General features: G+C 36.0%; 1 protein-coding gene across 42 annotated transcripts in view; it reads right to left on the minus strand.

The window, feature by feature from the left end:
• The window catches only part of NEB (nebulin), a 129,923-nt gene that overhangs the window by 27,515 nt on the left and 80,410 nt on the right, over positions 1 to 21,998 (minus strand). For 35 of the 42 annotated variants that reach the window (XM_075029022.1, XM_075029060.1, XM_075029063.1 and 32 more), the window contains 28 exons: positions 21,299 to 21,403; positions 20,473 to 20,577; positions 20,056 to 20,163; positions 19,668 to 19,775; positions 18,066 to 18,173; positions 17,300 to 17,404; positions 17,101 to 17,205; positions 16,807 to 16,905; positions 16,468 to 16,578; positions 16,193 to 16,297; positions 15,391 to 15,495; positions 14,853 to 14,957; positions 13,621 to 13,725; positions 13,212 to 13,316; positions 12,568 to 12,672; positions 11,978 to 12,082; positions 10,371 to 10,475; positions 7,534 to 7,638; positions 7,248 to 7,355; positions 5,912 to 6,016; positions 4,564 to 4,668; positions 4,333 to 4,437; positions 3,645 to 3,749; positions 3,414 to 3,524; positions 2,818 to 2,928; positions 2,233 to 2,334; positions 2,007 to 2,105; positions 1,270 to 1,368 (listed from right to left, as the gene is read on the minus strand). In XM_075029022.1, coding sequence (XP_074885123.1) covers positions 1,270 to 1,368; positions 2,007 to 2,105; positions 2,233 to 2,334; positions 2,818 to 2,928; positions 3,414 to 3,524; positions 3,645 to 3,749; positions 4,333 to 4,437; positions 4,564 to 4,668; positions 5,912 to 6,016; positions 7,248 to 7,355; positions 7,534 to 7,638; positions 10,371 to 10,475; positions 11,978 to 12,082; positions 12,568 to 12,672; positions 13,212 to 13,316; positions 13,621 to 13,725; positions 14,853 to 14,957; positions 15,391 to 15,495; positions 16,193 to 16,297; positions 16,468 to 16,578; positions 16,807 to 16,905; positions 17,101 to 17,205; positions 17,300 to 17,404; positions 18,066 to 18,173; positions 19,668 to 19,775; positions 20,056 to 20,163; positions 20,473 to 20,577; positions 21,299 to 21,403 — 2,949 coding nt within the window. Of the gene's footprint in view, positions 1 to 1,269; positions 1,369 to 2,006; positions 2,106 to 2,232; positions 2,335 to 2,817; positions 2,929 to 3,413; positions 3,525 to 3,644; positions 3,750 to 4,332; positions 4,438 to 4,563; positions 4,669 to 5,911; positions 6,017 to 7,247; positions 7,356 to 7,533; positions 7,639 to 9,616; positions 9,722 to 10,370; positions 10,476 to 11,977; positions 12,083 to 12,567; positions 12,673 to 13,211; positions 13,317 to 13,620; positions 13,726 to 14,852; positions 14,958 to 15,390; positions 15,496 to 16,192; positions 16,298 to 16,467; positions 16,579 to 16,806; positions 16,906 to 17,100; positions 17,206 to 17,299; positions 17,405 to 18,065; positions 18,174 to 19,667; positions 19,776 to 20,055; positions 20,164 to 20,472; positions 20,578 to 21,298; positions 21,404 to 21,998 lie in introns of all 42 variants that reach the window. The other 7 variants (XM_075029064.1, XM_075029044.1, XM_075029032.1 and 4 more) reach the window with 3 other exon arrangements.

Consider the following 21,998-nt stretch of genomic DNA (forward strand, 5'->3'; position numbering starts at 1 on the left):
GCTGGAAGATCTATGCAAAATTAAAAGCAAGCATGTCAGACAGGCAGATGAAATCCAACTAAAAAAGGGCAAGTGGATAAACAAACTGGACATAATGCTTTATAAAAGAGAAGTTTATGAGAAGAAATGCCTAAGAGAAAAAAAAGAATATGCCAATTATTCTTTGCTCCCTTATTGCCTCTACAACAGTTAATTTTCTCTCAGAACTAAAATAATCTCATCAAAGGATGTTTCTAAGACTAAGAGGAGAATTGGCTAGCATTGGAGCAAAAGCACAGAGAAGGAGGATCTCATTATCACTTAATGGGAATAAGAGTAATTTCTTCTTTTTCTTGTAGTTCAAATTGTTCAGTTTAAGAATCCTTGGTTCTACTGAAAAGATTCCTGGTTTTCCTGACAAACACAGTGACTGACATTCAAACATGCGACAGTTACGTGCAGCAGTCATGGCTAGACACGGAAAAACCATAATGCCCCCTTTTTTGTTTGGAAATACACACGTAAAACTGAAATGGCACACATCTGTCTGCTTCCACTTCAAAACTGCTATGCTGCCATCATTTTTTGATCTTCCAAAGGTTTTTGAGATGGCAAGAAATATAAGAAACTATGTGGCCTCAAATCACTACAGGGTACGATTCTCAGAGGCTCTGGGGCTGATTCAGTCCTAGGCTATGCTTCCATTATGCCATTCCAGCACAATATAAACAGAATAGTTTAAATGAAGTTTAAAGAGAAGTTTGAAGTTTGAATAGTTAAAATGTGAATGTCATGCATATGGTATGACTGTTCACTGAAAATTACCAGCACCATTGTTTGGGTTTGTCATACACACGTATTTCCATGTTTTGCAGAGTTTCAGGAAAACCAGCTCAAGCTTATATGTCTGGTTTTAGGGGGTTTGGGTGAAAAAGGTGAGTTATCACATTGCATGAGTGCATCGGAAACTTGCATTAAAAACACTGGAAGTTCCAGAAACATTATGAAGGGCATAATAACATTTCAAGCTTCATGTAGTGTTTCTGAAACGGACAAATTCCCAACCCACAGAATTCCCATGCATTATCTTTCCAGAGCAAAAAAAGAAAGTCACATCCAGCTAAGCAGTCTCACAAGTTCTGCTACATTCAACACCTTTGAAACAAAAAGATCCAGTGCAACTGGTGCATCATAAACCCTTTAACAACTTGGAATTGTAAGATAATATGCAAGCAAGAGACAGATGCATAAAAATGGCATTCCTAGATGTGTCACTTAAAATTATCTTACATGACTACTTAGCATATTAGCTTTCTTAAAGGTTCTCATCCATGGGGTATCATAAGATGCAGCTCCATGCCCTCGCATATGTCGTTTGAGGTATTCTGCCTATAATGCGTAGCAAGAAAGCAAGATCAGAAATGCAAACAATTGCAGGTTTAAAGCATGAAGTGGTGAGAAAGAACCAAGTTGAACTGAGGTCCTGGCAGAAAAAATTGTCACAGAATATAGCAAGCATGTGCTTCAGACTGATCGGAGAACATGACCATTGTATAAAAGTAAGCAAGCTTCTATTAATATAACATGTTAACTTCAAAACAGAAGATTCTTTTAAAGGCACAAAATACAAAGAAAGTGGCTGAAAGAAACAATGTCCATCTCATAAAGGGTGGATAATAAGAGTTAGGTAAAAGGCTGCCTCTTTTAAAGCCAACACCCAGAAAAGCTTAAAAAAAGAGAACACGACTGACGCTTCAGCCTTAGTATTTAAAAGATCTTGTCATGGCATCATTTTAAGGAGATTCTGTACCTCCATTACCGACATTTAGTAAGTAAGTAGAAAAGTTTATGTAATGAAGAACCTTGCATCGGGATTTAATTTTTACTTTAAGACATTCCCTTTAAAATATTCCCTTATCCTCTAATCTAGAAATAATTTCAGTTATAATATTAGTATTCCTCTATAAGTTAATATCATATCTCATTTCTCTCACTGCTTCAACGTTTCAACAACTTTTTATTATTACCTGGCTAGTTAGCTTGGACACCTCCTTTGCCAGTTCAATATCTGGACGTCCCAGCATGGTTACGCCAATGCCAGCTTCTCCACGCTTTTTATATTCAATCTAACAAAGAAAAAAAAGAAGTATAGTTGAGTAGTGATGACATTCCCTCTTAATTATTTTACTGACACTGTTTTTAATAGTAAAACTACTGCTAAAGAATTATACAGAAGACTTAAAAACCACTTACATTGCTAATTAACTTGGCAGCCTGAGTTGCTTTCTTAATATCTGGTCGATCTGCTATAGGTGTGTAGTGGAGCTTGGACTTGGCATCTTTCTTGTATTCAATCTAATCCATGATGATAGACAGAGGAAAGAAAATTACTGAGACTTGTTCTTGAGGAATACAGCTAATAAGGACACAACAATGTTGCTGGGAAAGTGCTTTTTGGGCGGGGGGGGGGCTGTTAAATAATTTCACAAGAAATAGATTTGGGAATGTGTTTTTGCAAGTTGTCTACAAAGGAAGAAATAAGCATATGCAATTCTGTCCGTATTTGAAGGAATGAAAGAAAGTATTAGATGCAATTTGCACTAGATTACTTTAAATCCTACCATGTGATTAAGTAGAAATATGATTTTCAAAGAAATCCTTTATTTCAGTGCAATTTTACATTTGTAAATATTTGCACCTTTATCTTTCAGAATTAAACCTGAACATGGAGGCTGGGAGGAAATCCAGAAGTATGTGAACTTTTGGTTTTGCCAGCTGTCTTTGATCAAATTTACTTACACAAGCTACTTAATTCATTAAAAGACAAGGCAAACTTACTGTGCTCTGTTTTTTAGCAACTTCCATGGCATGTTTCACTTCAGGAGGCTCCAGCATGACAGAATAATTAGACTTGCCTTTGTCCTTCACAAACTTCTCTTTGTAGTTTGTCTGTTAAGAGCAAAAAGGGCCATGTGTGATTTTTTAATTTCACATGGAGGTAAATGCTACTGAAAGTTGGAAATAAGCTCACTGAAACTGTTAAGACAAATAAAACACAGTCTCCTCAGTCTCAAAACGTATGATCCCCAGCTTGTTTGTCATAATTTGCACTTCAGATTACAAAAGCTTGCTATTTGGTGATAATGATTTCTGTTTAAACTGTGTTCTATGAAAAATAAAATCTGAATTAAGGCCACCCATTAGCACTCCAGCCTGTCACTTTTCTCCAGACTATTTCAACAGATTCCCAATAAAATGCGCTTAGCTCTTTGTTAAAGTCTCATTCTGGTAGGAATTAATCTTTCTGACTCCTTGGGCATTTTACGATAAAACTCTAAATGTGTTGCATGTGTACAAAAACATGCAACAGTCTAATCAGTTATAGGCAGCAGGTAACAATCACACCATAAATTGTTATCACACTAGTTACTTACGTCGCTGACATTCTTGGTCACCTCTTTCACATGAACAGTGTCTCGTGTCTCTGGCAGGGTTGTATAAGATCCATGTGGAAGCTGCTTCTTGCTCTGTTCTTTGTATTTGTTCTGAAAGGACAGAATAAAAATAGGTAAACAAACAGCAATGCACCACCACCACCACCACCCCACCCCACCCATATTAAAAGGATGTACTTAAAATGAACAAAGAACTCTCCGATGCTTTACCTCGGATACAAGAGAGCTGACGTTCTTAGCCAGGAGGATCTGAGGTGTATCTGGAACAACAAGGCATGTTCCTCGAGCTTTGTTGTGCTTCTCTTTGTATTTTATCTAGCAGTCAGAAAAGGTACCATTTTAAGCAATGTGTATCTTGTCTTGTGGCTATTTAAAAAGAAATTACTATAGCTGTGCCTGTTTGTTAGTGCAAAAGTTTGCAGAAAATCCCATATTTTGATGTTTTCCAAGATAAATTCACTCCAGTCTATATAATCCTATAGCTCTCACTTGGAATTTTATTAACATACTGAGTATTAATATATTGTTAGTAATTATTAAAGATACTTTGTGTTATGCACAAGTTATACCAGCAGCTTTTTTTGTTGTTTTCTGCAGATAATATTTTCATTTCAGTAACAGGAATGCAGAGATATACCAAACGTCTAGGGTGTTCAGGCAATGTTAACTTTGAATATTTATTTAATCCATGAACTAGGCCACTGACATTTACAAGACGAAATTTATTCAGATTTTGCCAATTTGTTAATGAAATAAACAAGTCAAACCAAATAGTGAAGTGAGACTGAGAATAACTTTTCAAAGCTTCATTCTTAATCCAATCATATTTCCAATAAAGTCATTTATGTAGTAAGTAAAGTTCTAGCAGAACAAAAAAAGTGAGTGTTCAAATACTTACATCACTTGCCAGGATGGCATTATTTAAGGCCAATACTGTGTTTTTATCATCTGTGACGGAGAGTTTGCATCCCTTTAGGAATTCCCGGTCCAGTTTATATTCATACTGCAGGAAGAAAAAAATAAAAGATAAAAGAAGAGTCTCAAATCTTCTACTTTTTTTTTTTTTTTTTAATTCTGAACATGAGAGATGTGGGGAAGAGGAGTATTCAGTTTGTTCTGATTCTCTTACATCACTCTGTTGCAGAGATGACTTGGCTGCTTGAAGAAAATCAGGCCTATCAGCAATCCAGTGCCAATGAGCCTTGGCTGCTTCATATTTCTTCTTATAATCCAGCTGTTTGCAGTGAAACAACAAGAAAAAAAGAAGTTAATTGGAAGTTGTGTGCTTTACACGACATACAGATGCAAATTCTCTTTTGGTCTGTACCAGATAAAGAGAGAAGAGATAAGAAAGCGCGTCTACATCAGACCAGGGCTTTCCTCTGAATCATGTACAATCCAGTGGGAGTCCATTTACTCCAGCTTTTCCACTGCTAGGTGGAGAAAGGAATATGAATGACTGAAAAGATGTCATGACTTTGAAGAAGGTGACTGCTTTCAGTTCCTTGCCTATTCAAGTGCATGTTGGGCCATCGATAATAGAAAACACAGTAGAGCTTTCCATGAAGCGCTCACTTTGTCTACAAGAACATCATCACAGAAAATTTCTGGGGCAGTTACATCTCTGTCAGGAAAACAGAGGGGGAGAGAAGAACAGTAGATGTGTGACATACAAGGACCTCAAGTGACCTCAAGGACAATTTGCAAGAGTGAGCACTTTAATATGAAATAAATTAAAATATATTTTATTCAAGTAGAGTAAGAATTAGAAGCAATGTCCAAGCTCAAAAAATTTCAATGGAACTGAAAATAATTGCTCGTGGTTTCCACTGTGTCCTGGTTTTGGCTGGGATAGAGTTAATTTTCTTTCTAGTAGCTGGCACAGTTCTATGTTTTGGATTCAGTATGAAAAGAATGTTGATAACACACTGATGTTTTCAGTTCTGCTGAGCAGTGTTCATGGTAAGTCAAGGACTTTTCAGCTTCTCATGCCCAGCCAGCAAGAAGGCTGGAAGGGCACAAGAAGTTGGGAGGGGACACAGCCAGGGCAGCTGACCCAAACTGGCCAAAGGGATATTGCATACCATGTGACGTCATGCCCAGTATATAAACTGGGGGGAGTTGGCCTGAGGGGATCGCTGCTTGGGAACTAACTTGGCATCTGTCAGCAAGTGGTGAGCAATTGCATTGTGCATAATTTGTTTTGTGTATTCCAATCCTTTTATTATTACTGTCATTTTATTATTGTTATTATTATCATTATTAGTTTCTTCCTTTCTGTTCTATGAAACTGTCTTTATCTCAACCCATGTGTTTTACCTTTTTCCTTCTGATTCTCTCCCCATCGCACAGGGTGGGGGGGAAGCAAGTGAGTGGCTGCGTGGTGCTTAGTTGCTGCCTGGGGTTAAACCACGACACACTGCCAGTCCCAAACACTATCCATAATAAAATTAAAGCATTAATAAAACTGAACTCACATTGCTGTTTAGCTTGTAAGCATGCCTTGGAGTCTTAATATGAACTGAATCTGCTATAACATTGCAGTGAGATTTATTCCTCTCATACACTTCTTTGTATTTCAGCTAAAGAAAGACAAACATAAACAACGTTTACAAAGGTAATATCATTGTTGACAAGAAAAGCATCAAAACACAAAAAATATAATATTAAAAATTTATCCTGTCAAGATAAAATCTTAATAGAAAAAATTATATCAATACATCTTGGTATCAACTATCTGCCTGAAAGAAGGGTTCTCTTCAGCAGCAGTTCTTTTTAAATAGAAAATGTAGCAGGTAAAACTCACCATGAAGCACAGACTAAGATTTCACAAAATCTACACATGAACAGTAATTCTTCCTGTTTCTAGTTTTTTGCAACTAATAGCAATGCTTTAAAGACTCTTGTCTTATGATAGGCACATTCAATGCTTTCTGAAAATTCCTTTATAGAATCTCAAATTCAGCACTCAGTTTGGAAACGACAAAATGTACTTCAATTCACAGATTGCTTTTGAATACCTTTGTCTCTTAATGATCCATGTTAGTATCTGGATAATATGGTTATTTTTTCCTTCTAGATTTACTCATTATATAGATAATTCATGTAGTATCTGAATGACTTTGACGCTACTTATTCTCACAGTACTATGTTGAATTACGGAAGTGCTAGTATCATTTTATTTATGGATACCTAAGGAACAATACAAAGGTCAGAGAGAAAGCCTAGAGTAAGAGGAGGAATTAGGATGAGGACTCCCAAATCCTACAATATTACTCTATCTGCTTCATCTTCCTTTCTCTCTCTTCTTTTTAGCATTCCATTGCCCCATAATTAACACACATAATTGTTTTAGATCAGAATATTTACCTTACATATTTACAATATCCATAGAAGAAATTAATAAACACAGTAATGTATTAAGTATCTTATTCAAGGCTCCACAAAAGCCGCTAGCCAACAGAGGAAGAAAACCCAGAAACAAACTCCTCAAATCCATGCTTTAATTAGATACCAGTTCCAGCTCATGGCTTTTATTACTAGTGAGGGCTGCTCTACCCCAGCAAAAGTGTTCCAAGAGCTACAAAAGAACATTACACAAAAAAACCTTCCTGCATACTTTCATACTCTACTGTGTTTTTTGAAAAAGCATTAAGTACATATGGAGTTTTATATGCAAACAAAACCAATACACTCTAACAAGAAGCTATTTTTTAATGACAGTGTTACATATGAGTTAAAAGTATTGCATATCAAAGCGAAGAGTTACTTCTGTGTCTTTGTTGATACCACAGACAAGGATAATTTACTTACATCACTTATTCTGTCCTTGACCTTGCGCACATGCAATAACATAGGTGTATCATGGATTGTAGTATAGCCTTTAGGCTTCTCTTTGTTATATTCCAACTTGTAAATAATCTGAAGATAAAAATTATAGATTATATTATTTCCTGACACTATTGGTGTCAACTGAAAAAAATCAAGATGAGAAACATTGTATAATGGACTACTGAAAATGCCATATTCTTCATTATCACACTTCAAAGGTCAGAATTCAGAGAAGGAGGTATGCTTGAAAGGGACTAACCACACTTACATCACTAATCTGTTTGTTGACTTTTGTAGTCCTTAAGTGTTCTGGAGTATCCACAACCATAGTATACTTGTCCTTCTTCTTTTCATAGTCCTTTTTGTATTCAACCTGGTGATTGGGAAAGATTTTATGTTAGCCATACAAACCAAGACAAAACACCTCCAGGAAATATGTTTATATTCACACATAAAATTGCAAAATCCTTCCACCATAGCCAATGAAAGCTGAATATGCACAATCAGCTAAACTTTGCAAGCCCCTTATTTGCCTAGGAGGCTGCCTATCTGTGTGATTAATTTTACATTTATTTCACTGAGTGTAAAAGCTTCACTTCTATCCTCAATCTCCAAGATTGAGCTAAAAAAGCAATCTCGGCAGATCAGTGACTTTTAAAATTCATAACTGGACAATATCTCATTTTTAAATATTCATCAAATCAAGAGAAATGTAAAACATCTTACACAGTAGAATATAAGAACTTCCACTGAATATATCATAATGCCGGGCTATTTTAAAGGCTTTGATAGCAGAATTTGTGTTTTGATAATTTCTTTTTTAAAGATCATCTTGCCCTGCTCAGGACTCTAAACCTGTTTTCACAGAATTCAGTGAGAAGAGACTGTACACTGAGAATGATAAATCATTGTAGACAGCCTGAGAGCAGGTGGAAGAGATTAGAACACATTTTTAAAAAAGAACTTTCATGCTCTATCTTGCATCAGAAAATAAATCCATGCCTTTGAAACAGGACTATGACAGACAAATATAAAAAATCATATACAAATAGTAAATCATAACATGAAGTCAACTCAGATGAACATGCAGGTCAGGCAGAGTGCTATTTTTTTTTTCTTCAAACATACTCACACTTACCTGCAAGGATTTTTTAATGACATAATATAAATCCACAGATAAATTGAACAAAAATGTCTAGTAAAGAACTTCAGTACCTTATTAGTGAAGAATTTTATTAACTGTGCTAATACTAACAAAGAAGAACACCCCTCTCCCTCTCATGTAATTATTTTCTACTGCTGCATTTCCAGTTTATAATTTAAAGGTTATATGCCAGTTTCACCTGGTCCAGTCAGGAATAATTTTTACCATTGAAGAGTAAGGTTACTGCTAGCAGCTGTGATTTCAGAGCAGAAATAAATATGTATCAGTTATTTAATAAGCCACATTTTCATCCAACTGGTACAGCCAAAATATATATGCTGGAATCTAGATTAAAGAAGGTAGAATATGGAAAATTAATTCTTCACAATATATCAGAGTCATTACAGGCTTTCTTTTACATCGTCAGAAATATAAATGTGTTAGGCTCTTTGTTCTGTATGAATAAATAGATGAATCAAACTCACTTTCTACCTTCTGATTCTTACTAGAACAGGCAAAAGGAGAGAGGTTTGGGGTTTTTTTAATAAACTGTATTATGTGACTGCATGAGGACTGCTTTGCTAGCCTTGCTTAAAAGCAGTATGTAGAGAAGGAAATTGATGAAAACATGATTTACTATGGACCTGTGTGCCTATACCATTTCTAAGAGCACTTAGAAGTGAGACATGACTCTGTTCTGTATCTAGGCACAATCTGACACCATTCTCAGGCAGAGTGGTAGATAAATGTTGTAATCTACTTGCCAAATTACTTCTCCGTGTTCATACTGAATTAACAGACTTGCATTATGAGAGGTGGTCAGTCCAAGAAATGGTGGCAGAATGAGAATTTGGTTAGGTAAATATCAGGAACAGCTAACACACAATATCTTAAATATATGGAAAATTGTTCTTTATGTAAGTATGTGAAATTTAATATAGAAGTATATATAACAATTATTTATAACGAAAGGAGAAAATGAAGGCAAGATCAGCCTGAGCTCAGTGAAGTCCAAGTTACAGTAAATGTTGTTTCAGATATTCTGTTTTAAAAAATACTTTGTCATAGCCAGCATTAAGCACATTGACAAAACTCTGGAGTCTGATGTCAGTAGAAATTTAGAGAACTCCCAAACATTAAATATTAGAAGTCCAAGCAGCTAATTTGTATATATAATGTCTCCTATGGCAGCAGTTCTTCATATTACCTGGCTCCATAAGTATGTGTTGTAGAGTGCTGTCAGCATATCTGGCCTCAGAATTTCATTACATCCATGTTGCAGGAGCATCTTGGCAAAGGATTTATATTTTTTCTGTTCATGCAAATGGCAACGAAGCACAAAAGAGACTTGTGAACACCATAAACAACAATGCAGCTCTAGATCCCAGACACTTTGAGAGTGGAGAGATTTAGGCAAGGTACTGTATGTATTCACTCAGATGTGCATACAACTTATATCTATATAATTAAGAATATCAAGAATATATATTAAAAGATTCGCATACTATCCCATAAACGAAATTGTGAAAATATTTTTTGGGAGATAAGACTAAATTATAGATTAAGGGGAGGATACTCAAAAGCCAAATATGTCACTGTTGCTTGAGTAATGAGTAAGAAGATATTGTCTGTAAAGGTCATTAAAAGAGAGGTAATAAAAAATAAATGGATGATACAACATGCATTTTTTAAAACCTCTCCAATGACTTCAAGAGGCATTAGATTTCTGATGTCAATTGATGCACAATATATGAAAGTACATACAGTAGAGATTAGCTCACTCAAAAAGTAATAATTCTTTTTGGGTGGCAAAACAAAGACCATCTGATCAACTGAACTAGAACATCACAACATCACAGGTGAAACCTGTGATACTGCTAGCGATAGACGTTTCACACAGACGGAGTAGCTGTGAGTGACCAGGCACTTTCTGGCAGCACCAGCTAGTGCTCCTACAGTACCTGACTGCTCAGTGTAGTCCCCCACTTGGCCAGGAGGTTCCTAGGATCATCCACAATAACGCTGTACCTATCTTTGAGCTTCTCATAGGCAGCTTTATATAATTTCTGCTCAGAATAGCATAATACAGTGTAACAAATAAAAAAAGAGTGAAGACACAAAGAGATCATAGTTCTAACCACTGAAACCTCTTTACATGGACTACTTAAAGGCTGGGATTGAAGATCATATCCAAAAGAGAAAAATATATTAAAAAAACACATAGAGAGAAAACATTTCCAAATAATATATGCATTTCTAAATTTCCACTGGAATGCCTAATCTACAATTTAAGGATGCCTATATTCTATCCCTGCCACTCTTCAATAAGACATTTTATGACTTACTTTCATCATGAAAAATAACTGCAGAAGCAACTCTCTATGGAACTAGTTTCTTGATTTGAGTACAAAGAGAACAGAATGAGATTCAAGTGTAAAATACAATATTATACTATCATCAGACATTTTGTAAGCAAAAACTATAACACCTCATCACAAAAAACTTCACTTACATAACAGAAGACATTTAGGCAAGTTCATTTCCATGTATGGAGCCCCCATTGCTAAAATTTTACTCATTCATGTTTCTCCCATTAAATTTTTCCTTATTTGCTCTACCAAACAATAAGAAGAATGAATACTAACAACCTTCCATAACAAATTCTGGTTCACTGCTTTTCAAATTGCGTATGAAATGACAGCAATGGTACTGGAATGGAATCTGTTGTGAAATAGTTTTTCTAACCTAGAACAGGTAATACTGTAATAAATTGTTTACCTCTCAGTAAATGTAACAATGTCTGGTGAAAAAGAACAAAACACCAAGATGTGAGATTCTAAATATACTCTGCTTTAAAAAAAAGCATCAGAGGCTGGTGTGGTATGTCAACTCTAAGCTGATGAGAATTCACCTAGAACACAGTGCTTTTCAATGGGCTTTGTCCTGTGGGTGTACAGCACTACTCTTAGAAACTCCACTGGTGATTTTACTCTCAGATACAGGGGCATTCATTAACCCCCTTTTGCTACTATGTTGTGTTTATTGTTTCTTTAGCACTACAGGAGAAAAGTAAGAAAAACTAAGTAGTAGAGTGGGAGAATTCAAGGCAAAATATCTGAAATGAAACAGAGCTATGGTAACTTTGAACGTAATACTATCTTCCTGACACTGATGAAGTTTTTTCTTCAATGTTTCAGGAAAGCAGTTGTGGTTCTCTCTACACTGTTTTCACATGACAATCAACAATCAGTGTTACTAAGTAAACAGCACTGTTTAAGTTAGCATGTATTTACCAGTCAGCAAAGGAGAGGTTTCTTTGCAATGACAAGGTAATGGAACAGGGGTCAGGATTTCACTTTTTAGGTACTATAAACCTGCCCTGTCCTAATATTCAGAGAGGCAATAAGAACAACCTTGTCTTTCATGATTTTAGTCTGACCTTAAGACATCTTTAAGCCTGAATATATTTTGATTTATTTACAATTTCATAAGGAAGATGAACCTTCAATTTGGTATTAACATATGCACACTTACTACTTCAGTACGAGACTCTACAAAAATCGCTTACCCCATCCATCAACTGAGTTGCATGTTTAAAATGCTTGTTAATTGGAGAGTCAGCTACATACTGAAACTGAGACTTAGTCTTCTCAAATATCTCCTTGTACTTACACTGGAGAAAAAGAAACAAACAGAAAAAGACATTCCAATGTTATTCCAAAGACGGGTAGGGCAATGAAAGCATGATTTTAGAAACAAACTGCAGCAAAACCATGGTAGAATTATTGCATATGTGCATTTAACATATCTACAAACAAAAACTAGTTGTAAATGTAGTATGCAGGATGGAACTAGCACATCAAGAAAGCAATGGAAATTTCAAATCTTCATAATTTTAAAGCTAGACTTAGAATCACTAGAAAAATTACTATGGAGCTGATAGCTTTGCAAGGAACAGAGGGGATAAGTAAAAGATCATTTTGCCTCTGTTTTCTTTTACAGTAAGAACTGAAATTTTAGAAGCTATATATTAAGTTTTACCATGAGTTATTCATATCAATGTCTAGGTTAGAACTGGATTCTCCTGGGAAAAATTTATCTACAATATAAGCAAATGTCAATAAAACCTTTAGCACCAATTCAGACTGTTTTACTTACCCCACTGTAGAGCACCTTATTCTTTTCTGCCAGAGCAAAACTTGGAGTATCCCATGCATAACAGCCAATGCCTCTGAGCCATGATAAGTCTTCCTTGTATTTAACCTTCAGAAAAGAAGTAAAAGGATTCAGTTTTAAGTGACACCAAGTGGTAGCCAATCAATGCTGAAATGGCACCTCAACACAAGGTGTAGCAAACAGAGCTACATCCATTATTATTCCATTATAAAATAAGTTAGAGTAACTCATACTTTTCTGATGGACTAAGATGATTCACATACCTAATCTATCATTAGCTATTGGAGTTCCTGTGTGAATTAAAAAAACATTTATTCTTGTACAATTAAGGGGTTATTGTATATGTACAGATATGTACAATGAAGGGTTGTTATAGGGTTAACAAACAAATCTAAGCAAATGCAACTGAAATTAATTAAGACTGTTCTGTTAATTTCAAAAGGAGAAGGGCTGTAATTTTAGCCATCTGATTTGCTCTGTCATTTCACAGATCTGCCAGGTGAAAGTGCAAATCACTTTAAAAATTTCAGCTACCTTCCCTTTCTCATGAAATAAGACTTGGTTCTCAATTTGGAAATGTACTTATAACTTTCAACCTCTCACATCCAGAAACTATTTGAACTCACATCACTAACAGCATCCGTGACTGCACGATGATGGAAATGCTCTGGACGGTCCGGGATTGATCTCCAGATTCCTAACTGGCTCATATAATTTTCCTTATATTTCACCTACACAGAAAATTGAAGAATGAAGTAAAACAATCTGAGAACAGAACAGTCCAAACCATACAGTTTCAAAACATTCCTTTTTCTGAAAAATCAGAACTGAAACAGTGGAAATGAGATTTACTTTTGTAACACCAAAGGCAATCAAGTATATAATCTTCCAGAGAAGGAAAGAAGTTAATATTAATAGTGCTGATCATATTTTTCTAATTATTTGACACACTTAAATAGAGCAACAGCATAAGTGGCATATTCTAGGTTATTATATGACAAACACTAATTAGGAATGAATATGTCGTATACATACACTGCTAATATCATCGGTGACCTTTCGATGATAGACAATATCCAAAGCATCTTTCACTGTGTGGTATTTGCCCTTAGCATTCTCAAAGGTTTCTTTGTAGCGCAACTGGTAAGAAAAATAACATATAAAAGAATATATTATATTTATCTGTCAGGAATTGTTTTAGTTAAATTTCCTACCTCTTAGGATTGACATCCAGGGATATGTTGCTGTCTAACATCCTAATGTAAACCCTGAGATGCTGCAATTGCTTACAATCAATTGCAATTTGACTGAGACTTATGGTGAAAATTAGAGAGAAAAGGAGTTGGTACCTCTAAACCAACATTGCATCCAGTTCACTTTCAGACTGAATACTGAGGAAAAAACATACACATATCACGGGACCACTCAACAACAGCAGAAGTGCCACTTTTAGCATAAAAAACTACTTATCCCTTCTTCCACGTCCTGATCTAGAAGAAAGCAGGAAGATCATTCCAGTCTTAGGGGAAAGACTTCCTCTGAAGAGAAATTCAGATGTGCAAGAGAACTGGGATGCTTCTTTGCAGTATTTAAAAATCATACTTAAGAGAGCAGTAAGACTAATCAGTAGAACAAAACACCAGCCCAGCACATATCCTGTCAGGATACAACGTGCAATCTGAAATATATAGCAAAGATCTCACAAATGAGTAGAGTACTCTTAGCCATTGCCTTAAATCACAAATCACTATTCCATGCTTGAAGGAAAAATCAATTTCACCTTAATAACCTTATGTGCAGCAGCTCATAAAATTTTTCTATCTAATCTACTTCTAAATTAAAAAATGAGCACATTCTCAGTGACATGCAAGTTTACTGTAACACAAAACTGATATGAAAATATCTGATAAAACATATTCTATCCTGGCTCCAGCATCAATCATTTCACTCCAGTCTGCGCTATTTAGAGATTTCATGTGTAAGCAAATTACTTTAAATCTATTTTTCTTTGTTGTAAGACCACACTTCAGTGCAATGGAAAATGAATTATAATAAATTTTAAAAAAGCATTAAAGTGACATCAAGTAAAAACTTAATAATCTCTGTAAATATCAAATGGAAATGTACTTGCAAATGGGGTGACCTCGTGTATGACCCACACTGAGATATTCTATGCTTTGCATGCTTGTTCTCCATCAACCCTTTTTCTGTTCTTTTCATAAAGAAACCAAAAGAAGCAGCAGTGAAAGTGTTCATGGACTACATACATCACTGGCATTCAGGTATGCTCTCTTGGCTCTGATCAAGATTGGTGTGTCCGGGACAGGCGTGTATTTGTCCTTCATCTTCTCATACTGGGTTTTATACTTTTTCTAAGAGAGATAGCAAAAGGGAAAAGTTATACCTTTAGTCTTAGAAGCATTTGCTAATCTGGGATTATATTAACACCTAGGGGTGCTACACTGACTGCATAAAGTCATTCTTGCAAAGCGCTTCTGTCAAAACTTTGGGAACCAAGCTCAGCTGTTCAGCTCTTTCTAGGTCTTCCTGGCCTTGCAGCCAGTGTACCTCAGATTCTGCAAACAAGCACTTAGAAACAGGTATCTTATAAAATATTAAAACATATTAAAAAAGTGTACTCTTTTACCACAACTTATAAAAGAAATGTGGAACTTAAGCATAAGAGACAGAAAACTAAATGAAGGGTAAACAGATCTGACCCTTGAAACTATCACTGAAATTAGAAATAAAACTTCTAAACAGTTCAGCATAGTGGTACCAAACAAAAAACCCCAAATATCTTACCTCACTGACCATGTCCTTTACATGCCTAGCATGGGTAAAGGCTGGAGTCTGACCACCAGCATGATGATGAGGTCTCTCTTTTGTGGCAAGTTCCACGTACAAGTACTGCAGCAAGAAGAAAAGAATCAAAAAATATACATTTCAAGTAAGTTTTACTTTATCTCTCTGAAAAATGACTGTAAATTCACAATGTATAGATAACCACAAGATTTACCCCAGGAAAAAATAATGTGCCCTTTCCTCTTCCTTACTATCTCAGTTCATACTCGATATTCTGTAACTGCCAGTAACACGCTCACAAACCAAGAAGTCAAATTAATGTGACATTAATGACCTCTCTGCCCTACATCCAGACCCAGCTTTAAACAAAAGCATCCATAAGGTCTGTTTTTCTCTGGTGAGTATCTTCATTTTGTTCTGCAAATTTAAAAATACCACAAAATTTGTAGCTAGTAACTCAGATTATGAACTACTGTATCAATAAAGAAATGTTGATGGAAAAAGGTAGATGAATAAAAATATTTATTCCTCCGATGAAGTCAGAGTTTCAGAGAATTGGAACAGAACTGTAGCAGGGTTCAGTGCTCTGTTTCAGATGGACAAAACCTAACATGTCCATTACAGAGACATGGTCAATATGAAAATTCATGGCCACTTAAAAATGAGGAATAGTCACTTTAAACATCCTCTGCAGGAATTCTACATTGGTTTGAAATGGTCTGGAAGGATTTTGCTGTACTTTAAGGGTATATTAAGAGGGATCCCCGATAGTTTGTTTTTTTTAATCAGTCAAATTTTTCACCTGGCTTTGTATTTTTTGTCCTTGCTTGGCTCTTAAGAAGTCAGGTGTATCAAGGATGGAAGTGTATTTTGTCTTCAGCTCCTTGCCTGCAGCTCTGTAAACCAGCTGGAAAAAGACAGGTCTGTGAATTATTTCTTCTGTTACATATGTTCATTTAGCAGCCAAACAACCACAGCTTTGCAATTATAACATCTCACATATTTCAGAAAAAACAGTGAGAGGGTCTGAGCTTAATTATAGCTAACAAAGATGTGCAAAAATAATACAGAACTTACTTCACTCAAATGGGTTTTTAGTTCTTGAACTGCTCTGTATCCAGGAGTATCCAATACCACATTGTATTTAGCCCACATCTTCTTTGCAGTATCCGTGTATATATAATTAGACTGAAAGAGAAAAGCAGTATCACTTAGGAAGCTGTTATTATTCTTGGCAGTAAAGAAAATTTTACAGTGTAACCTAACAGCACTTTGAAACAACTAACTAGCTGCATGGCAAGAAATTCTGTCATAAGTCTTTACTCATTTTCATGTACTTAACTTCCTGGAAGTACATAGCATGCATGTAAATAAATCAATCATTGTTATACATGGTTCTCAGAAGAAAAATCTTACCCAAAGCTTACGCAGATGACGAGCACGGACCATATCAGGAGTATCATACAGAAAGCAACCCAAGCCCTTCAACCACTTCAGATCCTCCTTGTATTTATTCTATCAGGCAATTCGAAAAAGAGAAATCAAAAGTTAACTTTTGGGATAATTTCATTAATCAGTCCCTAAACAGTTACAAAGCACTTATCTATTACAGAATAGAATGTAAATAATAGAAGCCAAATTCCACTTTCAGTATAAAAGTATTAGACCTGTTGTATTCAAATACTAGGTGTCTCAACAGAAGTTGCTTACATCACTTGTGATGTCCCCAACATAGCGGCAGTGCAACACCTGAGGAGTGTAAGGCAATGAAATCAAGTGTCCCTGCATCCTAAAGAAATCTGACTTGTAGATCAGCTGAAAGACAAAGAGAAAAATAGCATTTCACATGTTGGTCGTGCTGAATACTCTAAATCTCTTCTGGGTTTTTTTATGTTAGAAAGACACATACATCACTGACAGCTTCCTGTGTTGCTCTGACTTGACGGATTTCTGGTGTGTCTGGAGTGGTATGAATCTTGTCCTTGTACTTGTGGTATGTTGCCCGATACAACCTCTGTATCAAAGGAGACAACATTCTACATGTTAAAAACTTAAAATGGCAAGCAGATTGGCAGAGTGTAAGTACTTCTCTTTTCAGGGCAGGTTTTTTGCTAGGTGTTACATAACTACCAGAGAAAACAGAGCAAATATACTATTTTCTAACCAGGCAAAGATTTTTCACAACTGTTTTTGATAGCAGCATCTCTAATGCATCTCTAATTCTCTAATGCATGGAGAATGTGAGACACTAATCCTACAGACATGTAAATAAGTATGTTTAATTTTTGTCCTATTAAAGCCAATGACCAAAGAACTGAGTACATATATACAAAACCTAAGACTATCGAGACCCAATGTCATACAGATACAATAATTTCTATGCAACTTTAATCAAGTAGCAGATCAGTTAGTAAAGTTAAGCTTATTTTATATTATGGTAACAGTTTTACAGGATTACAGAAAGTTAGAGTTATCAAGAACTTTAAAGAGCCATACAGCCCAACTCCAAGCCTGGATCAATGATCCCCTACCATTCCTGATGGATATTTTTCTAAACTGCTCTTAAAAGCCTCAAAGAACAGGGACCCTACAACATTCCCAGTCAATGTACTCCCATCATTCATATTTTGGGCACTACAAATACAATTGAAAGCAAATACATATATTTACTGTACCTCATTAATGACTTGATTCACTTTCTTCACATTTTCAAACCCAACATCTTTAGGTCCCAGAGTATATCCTTTAGCTTTCATGTGTTCATAGGCTTCTTTATATTTCAGCTATAAAGTGGAAAAAGGAATAAAAACAAAGAAACTAAATTTGATTGTGATTCTACTTACACTGCAGTTCTGACAGTAATTTATGCAGTATAAAGAGCAAGATTTTTTTAGAGATAAACTCATGAGATTTAGCTATATCAGAGTTAAATACACTACACATCACATCATCATTATTTTTACTGTTATGTGGCCCAAGATTAATAACGTTTTAAATTTCTCTTGCATCTAATAAGATATTTGCATCTGCCTGAGGAAATTTATATTTTGATAGTAATTGCTTCAGATAATTATTGGCTTTGGTAAGATTTAAATTCTGTTAAGGCACACATTACCAATGTTGGGGCTTGAGTGCACTAATAAGATTTAATTGCCCTGACTAGCCACACCTGGGATGTCAGGCCTTGCCTGAGCTATGTTGTAAGCTGTCCTGGTTTTGGCTGGGATAGAGTTAATTTTCTTCCTAGTAGCTGGCACAGTTCTATGTTTTGGATTCAGTATGAAAAGAATGTCGATAACGCACTGATGTTTTTAGTTGCTGCTGAGCAGTGTTTATGGTAAGTCAAGGACTTTTCAGCTTCTCATGCCCAGCCAGCAAGAAGGCTGGAAGGGCACAAGAAGTTGGGAGGGGACACAGCCAGGGCAGCTAACCCAGACTGGCCAAAGGGATATTGCATACCATGTGACGTCATGCCCAGTATATAAACTGGGGGGAGTTGGCCTGGGGGGATCGCTGCTTGGGAACTAATTTGGCATCAGTCGGCGAGTAGTAAGCAATTGCATTGTGCATCATTTGTTTTGTGTATTCCAATCCTTATATTATTATTGTAATTTTATTATTGTTATTATTATCATTATTAGTTTCTTCCTTTCTGTTCTATGAAACTGTCTTTATCTCAACCCATGAGTTTTACCTTTTTCCTTCCGATTCTCTCCCCATCGCTTGGGGTGGGGGGAAGTGAGTGAGCGGCTGCGTGGTCCTTAGTTGATGGCTGGGGTTAAACCATGACATAAGCACACCTGTCTTCAGCCCTGTCTATATCCTCATTTTCTGGATGGGCATTGGTTCTGTGTTATTGGTAACTTGTCTCTAGCCCTGTCTCCTGGATTTACCTTGCACCTATGTTGTAGGTAGCTTGTCTCCCGTCTCTGCTCTGTTTCCTGCAGCTCCTGACTGGATCCCCCTGGATGGACCTTGGCCCTGGTTCCTCACTTTGTCTGGGACTGTTGATGCAACCTGTTATCAGCACCCTGTTCTGCCCACTCCATTCAGGTACAGTGGGACTTCACTGTGGATGATGAGCTCACTGCCTATGTCATGGTCACCCTCAGTTCCTGGCTCAGGCATCCACATGGAACTACCCCACTCTTGTTGCTCTCTGACAAGCAATTTCGTATCTGAGAAATAACTGTCTCAAACAGTTATATCTCATACAGGATGGGCATCAAATATTCTCTTGCAATTCATGTTGTAGAAGGACTTAGTACGTTACTTACATCACTGCCGATGTATTGGACATGTTTAGCATGCTGAAAGCTGGGAGTATCTGTGGGAAGGGTGTATCCAGTAGGTAGAGCATTCACACCAGCCCAGCGATACAAATTCTGCAAGAGAGGAGAGAAAGATAGAGTTTGTGACAACTGTGTGTAATATTTGAGAGTATTCATTAGCTGCACAGGAAATCTCTTAATCACAATTGGCAAAAGATTTCCCCCATGTCTGCATTATAATGCATACTTGTAGCTTAAATGAGGACATTTTCCCCCTTTCATTTTAGAGCAGTGAAATCTAGCTTCTTTATCTGAAAAGCTACAGACATTAACTTTTAAAGAATTTGCTTTTTGAATATCTGAAACTCTGTGGGCCTGAAAGTTTTATACTTACTTCACTCTGTATTTTGTTTGCATGATACGCCCGCTCCAAATCTACTGTTTTATCAGTAGGAATCATTTTGCCTTTAACATTGTGCATATATTCACCACGATAGACAGCCTGAGAAAAAGAAAAAATAATTAGAGGAGAATCATAATTGTGATATTCTCTCACAGTATGTATTGTTTGCATACATACAGGATTTTCTCCTAAAAAACTGAATGGAAGTCTTTTGGATTCAGGCAACTAAAGATTTTAGTGACTGTGTTCTCATAACTTTATAAGGGCACAGGCAACGAGTTGTAGATAACCAGCAATGATTAAATTATTAAAATAAAATTATTAAAAAATATTAAAAGTCACATTTCTAGAACTTGTGAGGTAACGGCATATGCAATATTGGGGGTGAAAGGTGATACAAATACTTACTTCACTTAAATTCAAGCCACTAAGGACATTCTGGACATAGACAGGAGTTTCCATGACCACAGTGTAGTCACTTTTCATTTTTTCTGCCTTAGATTTGTACTTAATCTGCAGAGAGAAATTCAAGAGCTCTAACCAGTAAGGCTAGTCATTGTTAATTGAATTGATTATATTTACTATTTATTTTATTACTGAACTATTCTACTAGTGAATCAGCATTTAAACAGGAAGTGTATTGAAACTATGGCTGAATAAATGAACATGGCACCTCACCAGATAAGAACAGCTGATAAGTTTTATCAAGGAACATCAGGAAAAGTCAATACTCATTCACAGAATAGGCATATGTACCATATGATAAATACCCAACATACTTCTAATACAGAACTTATGAAGGGACATATATTCTCAAAACCCAGAATGGTTATTCTCCTATTTTAATGGCTTAATCCCAAACTAAGGATGTGTCATAAAATCTTAAGAAATCATAAAATCAACGTCAAAATACTTTTTAAAAATATGAATTCTGCATAATTTCTGCTTTACTTCAGGGCTTCTGAATGAAGAATTACTGTTTTAAGTGCTTTTCTGAGAAGACAAGTATTCAAACATATGCTTAATACTTTCCTGAATGGGATGTAACCTGACAATATCTACTTCTAGAGCAGCAAAGTTTAAATAAGCATATATGTTCTTTAATGAATACTTCAGTAGAGAAGGATACGTAACATTTTCCAGATTATATCTGGAGTAGAATAAAGCTACTCCGTCCTTTTAATACAGTGGAGTGAAAAAAAACCTAAGAAGCAAAACCAGTGTATCCACTCACATCACTGCGAAGATCATAGGCATGTTTGGCATGGAGAATTTCAGGAGTGTCCCAAACAAAGCAGCCAATGCCTTTCAGCCAGTTAAGATCATCCTTGTATAACACCTAAGGTATCAGAGCAAAGAAACAATCTGTAAGACTTCCACTAGGATCTAATCCCTTATTGCTAAATCAGTGTGAAACACAACTGTCAAATGATGGCAAGTAAAGTTTCCAGTATTTTGACTTTTTTTTGGCTTGAGAATATCAAAACAACTCCTTTGGGAATTTAAATAATTTTTCTTCATTGTTTCAGTTTGGCCAATAAATAAAAAAAACACAACGATTTCTAAAAAAACTACTTGCATATTCTACTGGGCAATGATTTACTGATAGATTGCTGGCCTACTCCTGGACTGACCTATGCAAGCCAAGTGCGTAGAAGCTTTGCACCACCAGGATTTTCTCAAACTTCCAAAGTTTCCACATCTTATGCAACCAAATAATAAAGGACGATCTACAGACAGGCATGGCTGAACTGGTAGAACTGTAATGTTATGACCCAATGCCTACACTGATAACACTGAAATTATGCATACTAAGCCGTATCTCAAGTATGTACTTATTGTCAAGCGTTACAAAAACATGATACAGATGCTATTTAGCAGTGCATAATACAACGGATCCTAGTGGCAACTTCAGAGTGCTCCAACTAAGTTTT

The sequence above is a fragment of the Buteo buteo genome, chromosome 5, assembly GCF_964188355.1.
Source record: "Buteo buteo chromosome 5, bButBut1.hap1.1, whole genome shotgun sequence".
NCBI lineage: Eukaryota > Metazoa > Chordata > Aves > Accipitriformes > Accipitridae > Buteo > Buteo buteo.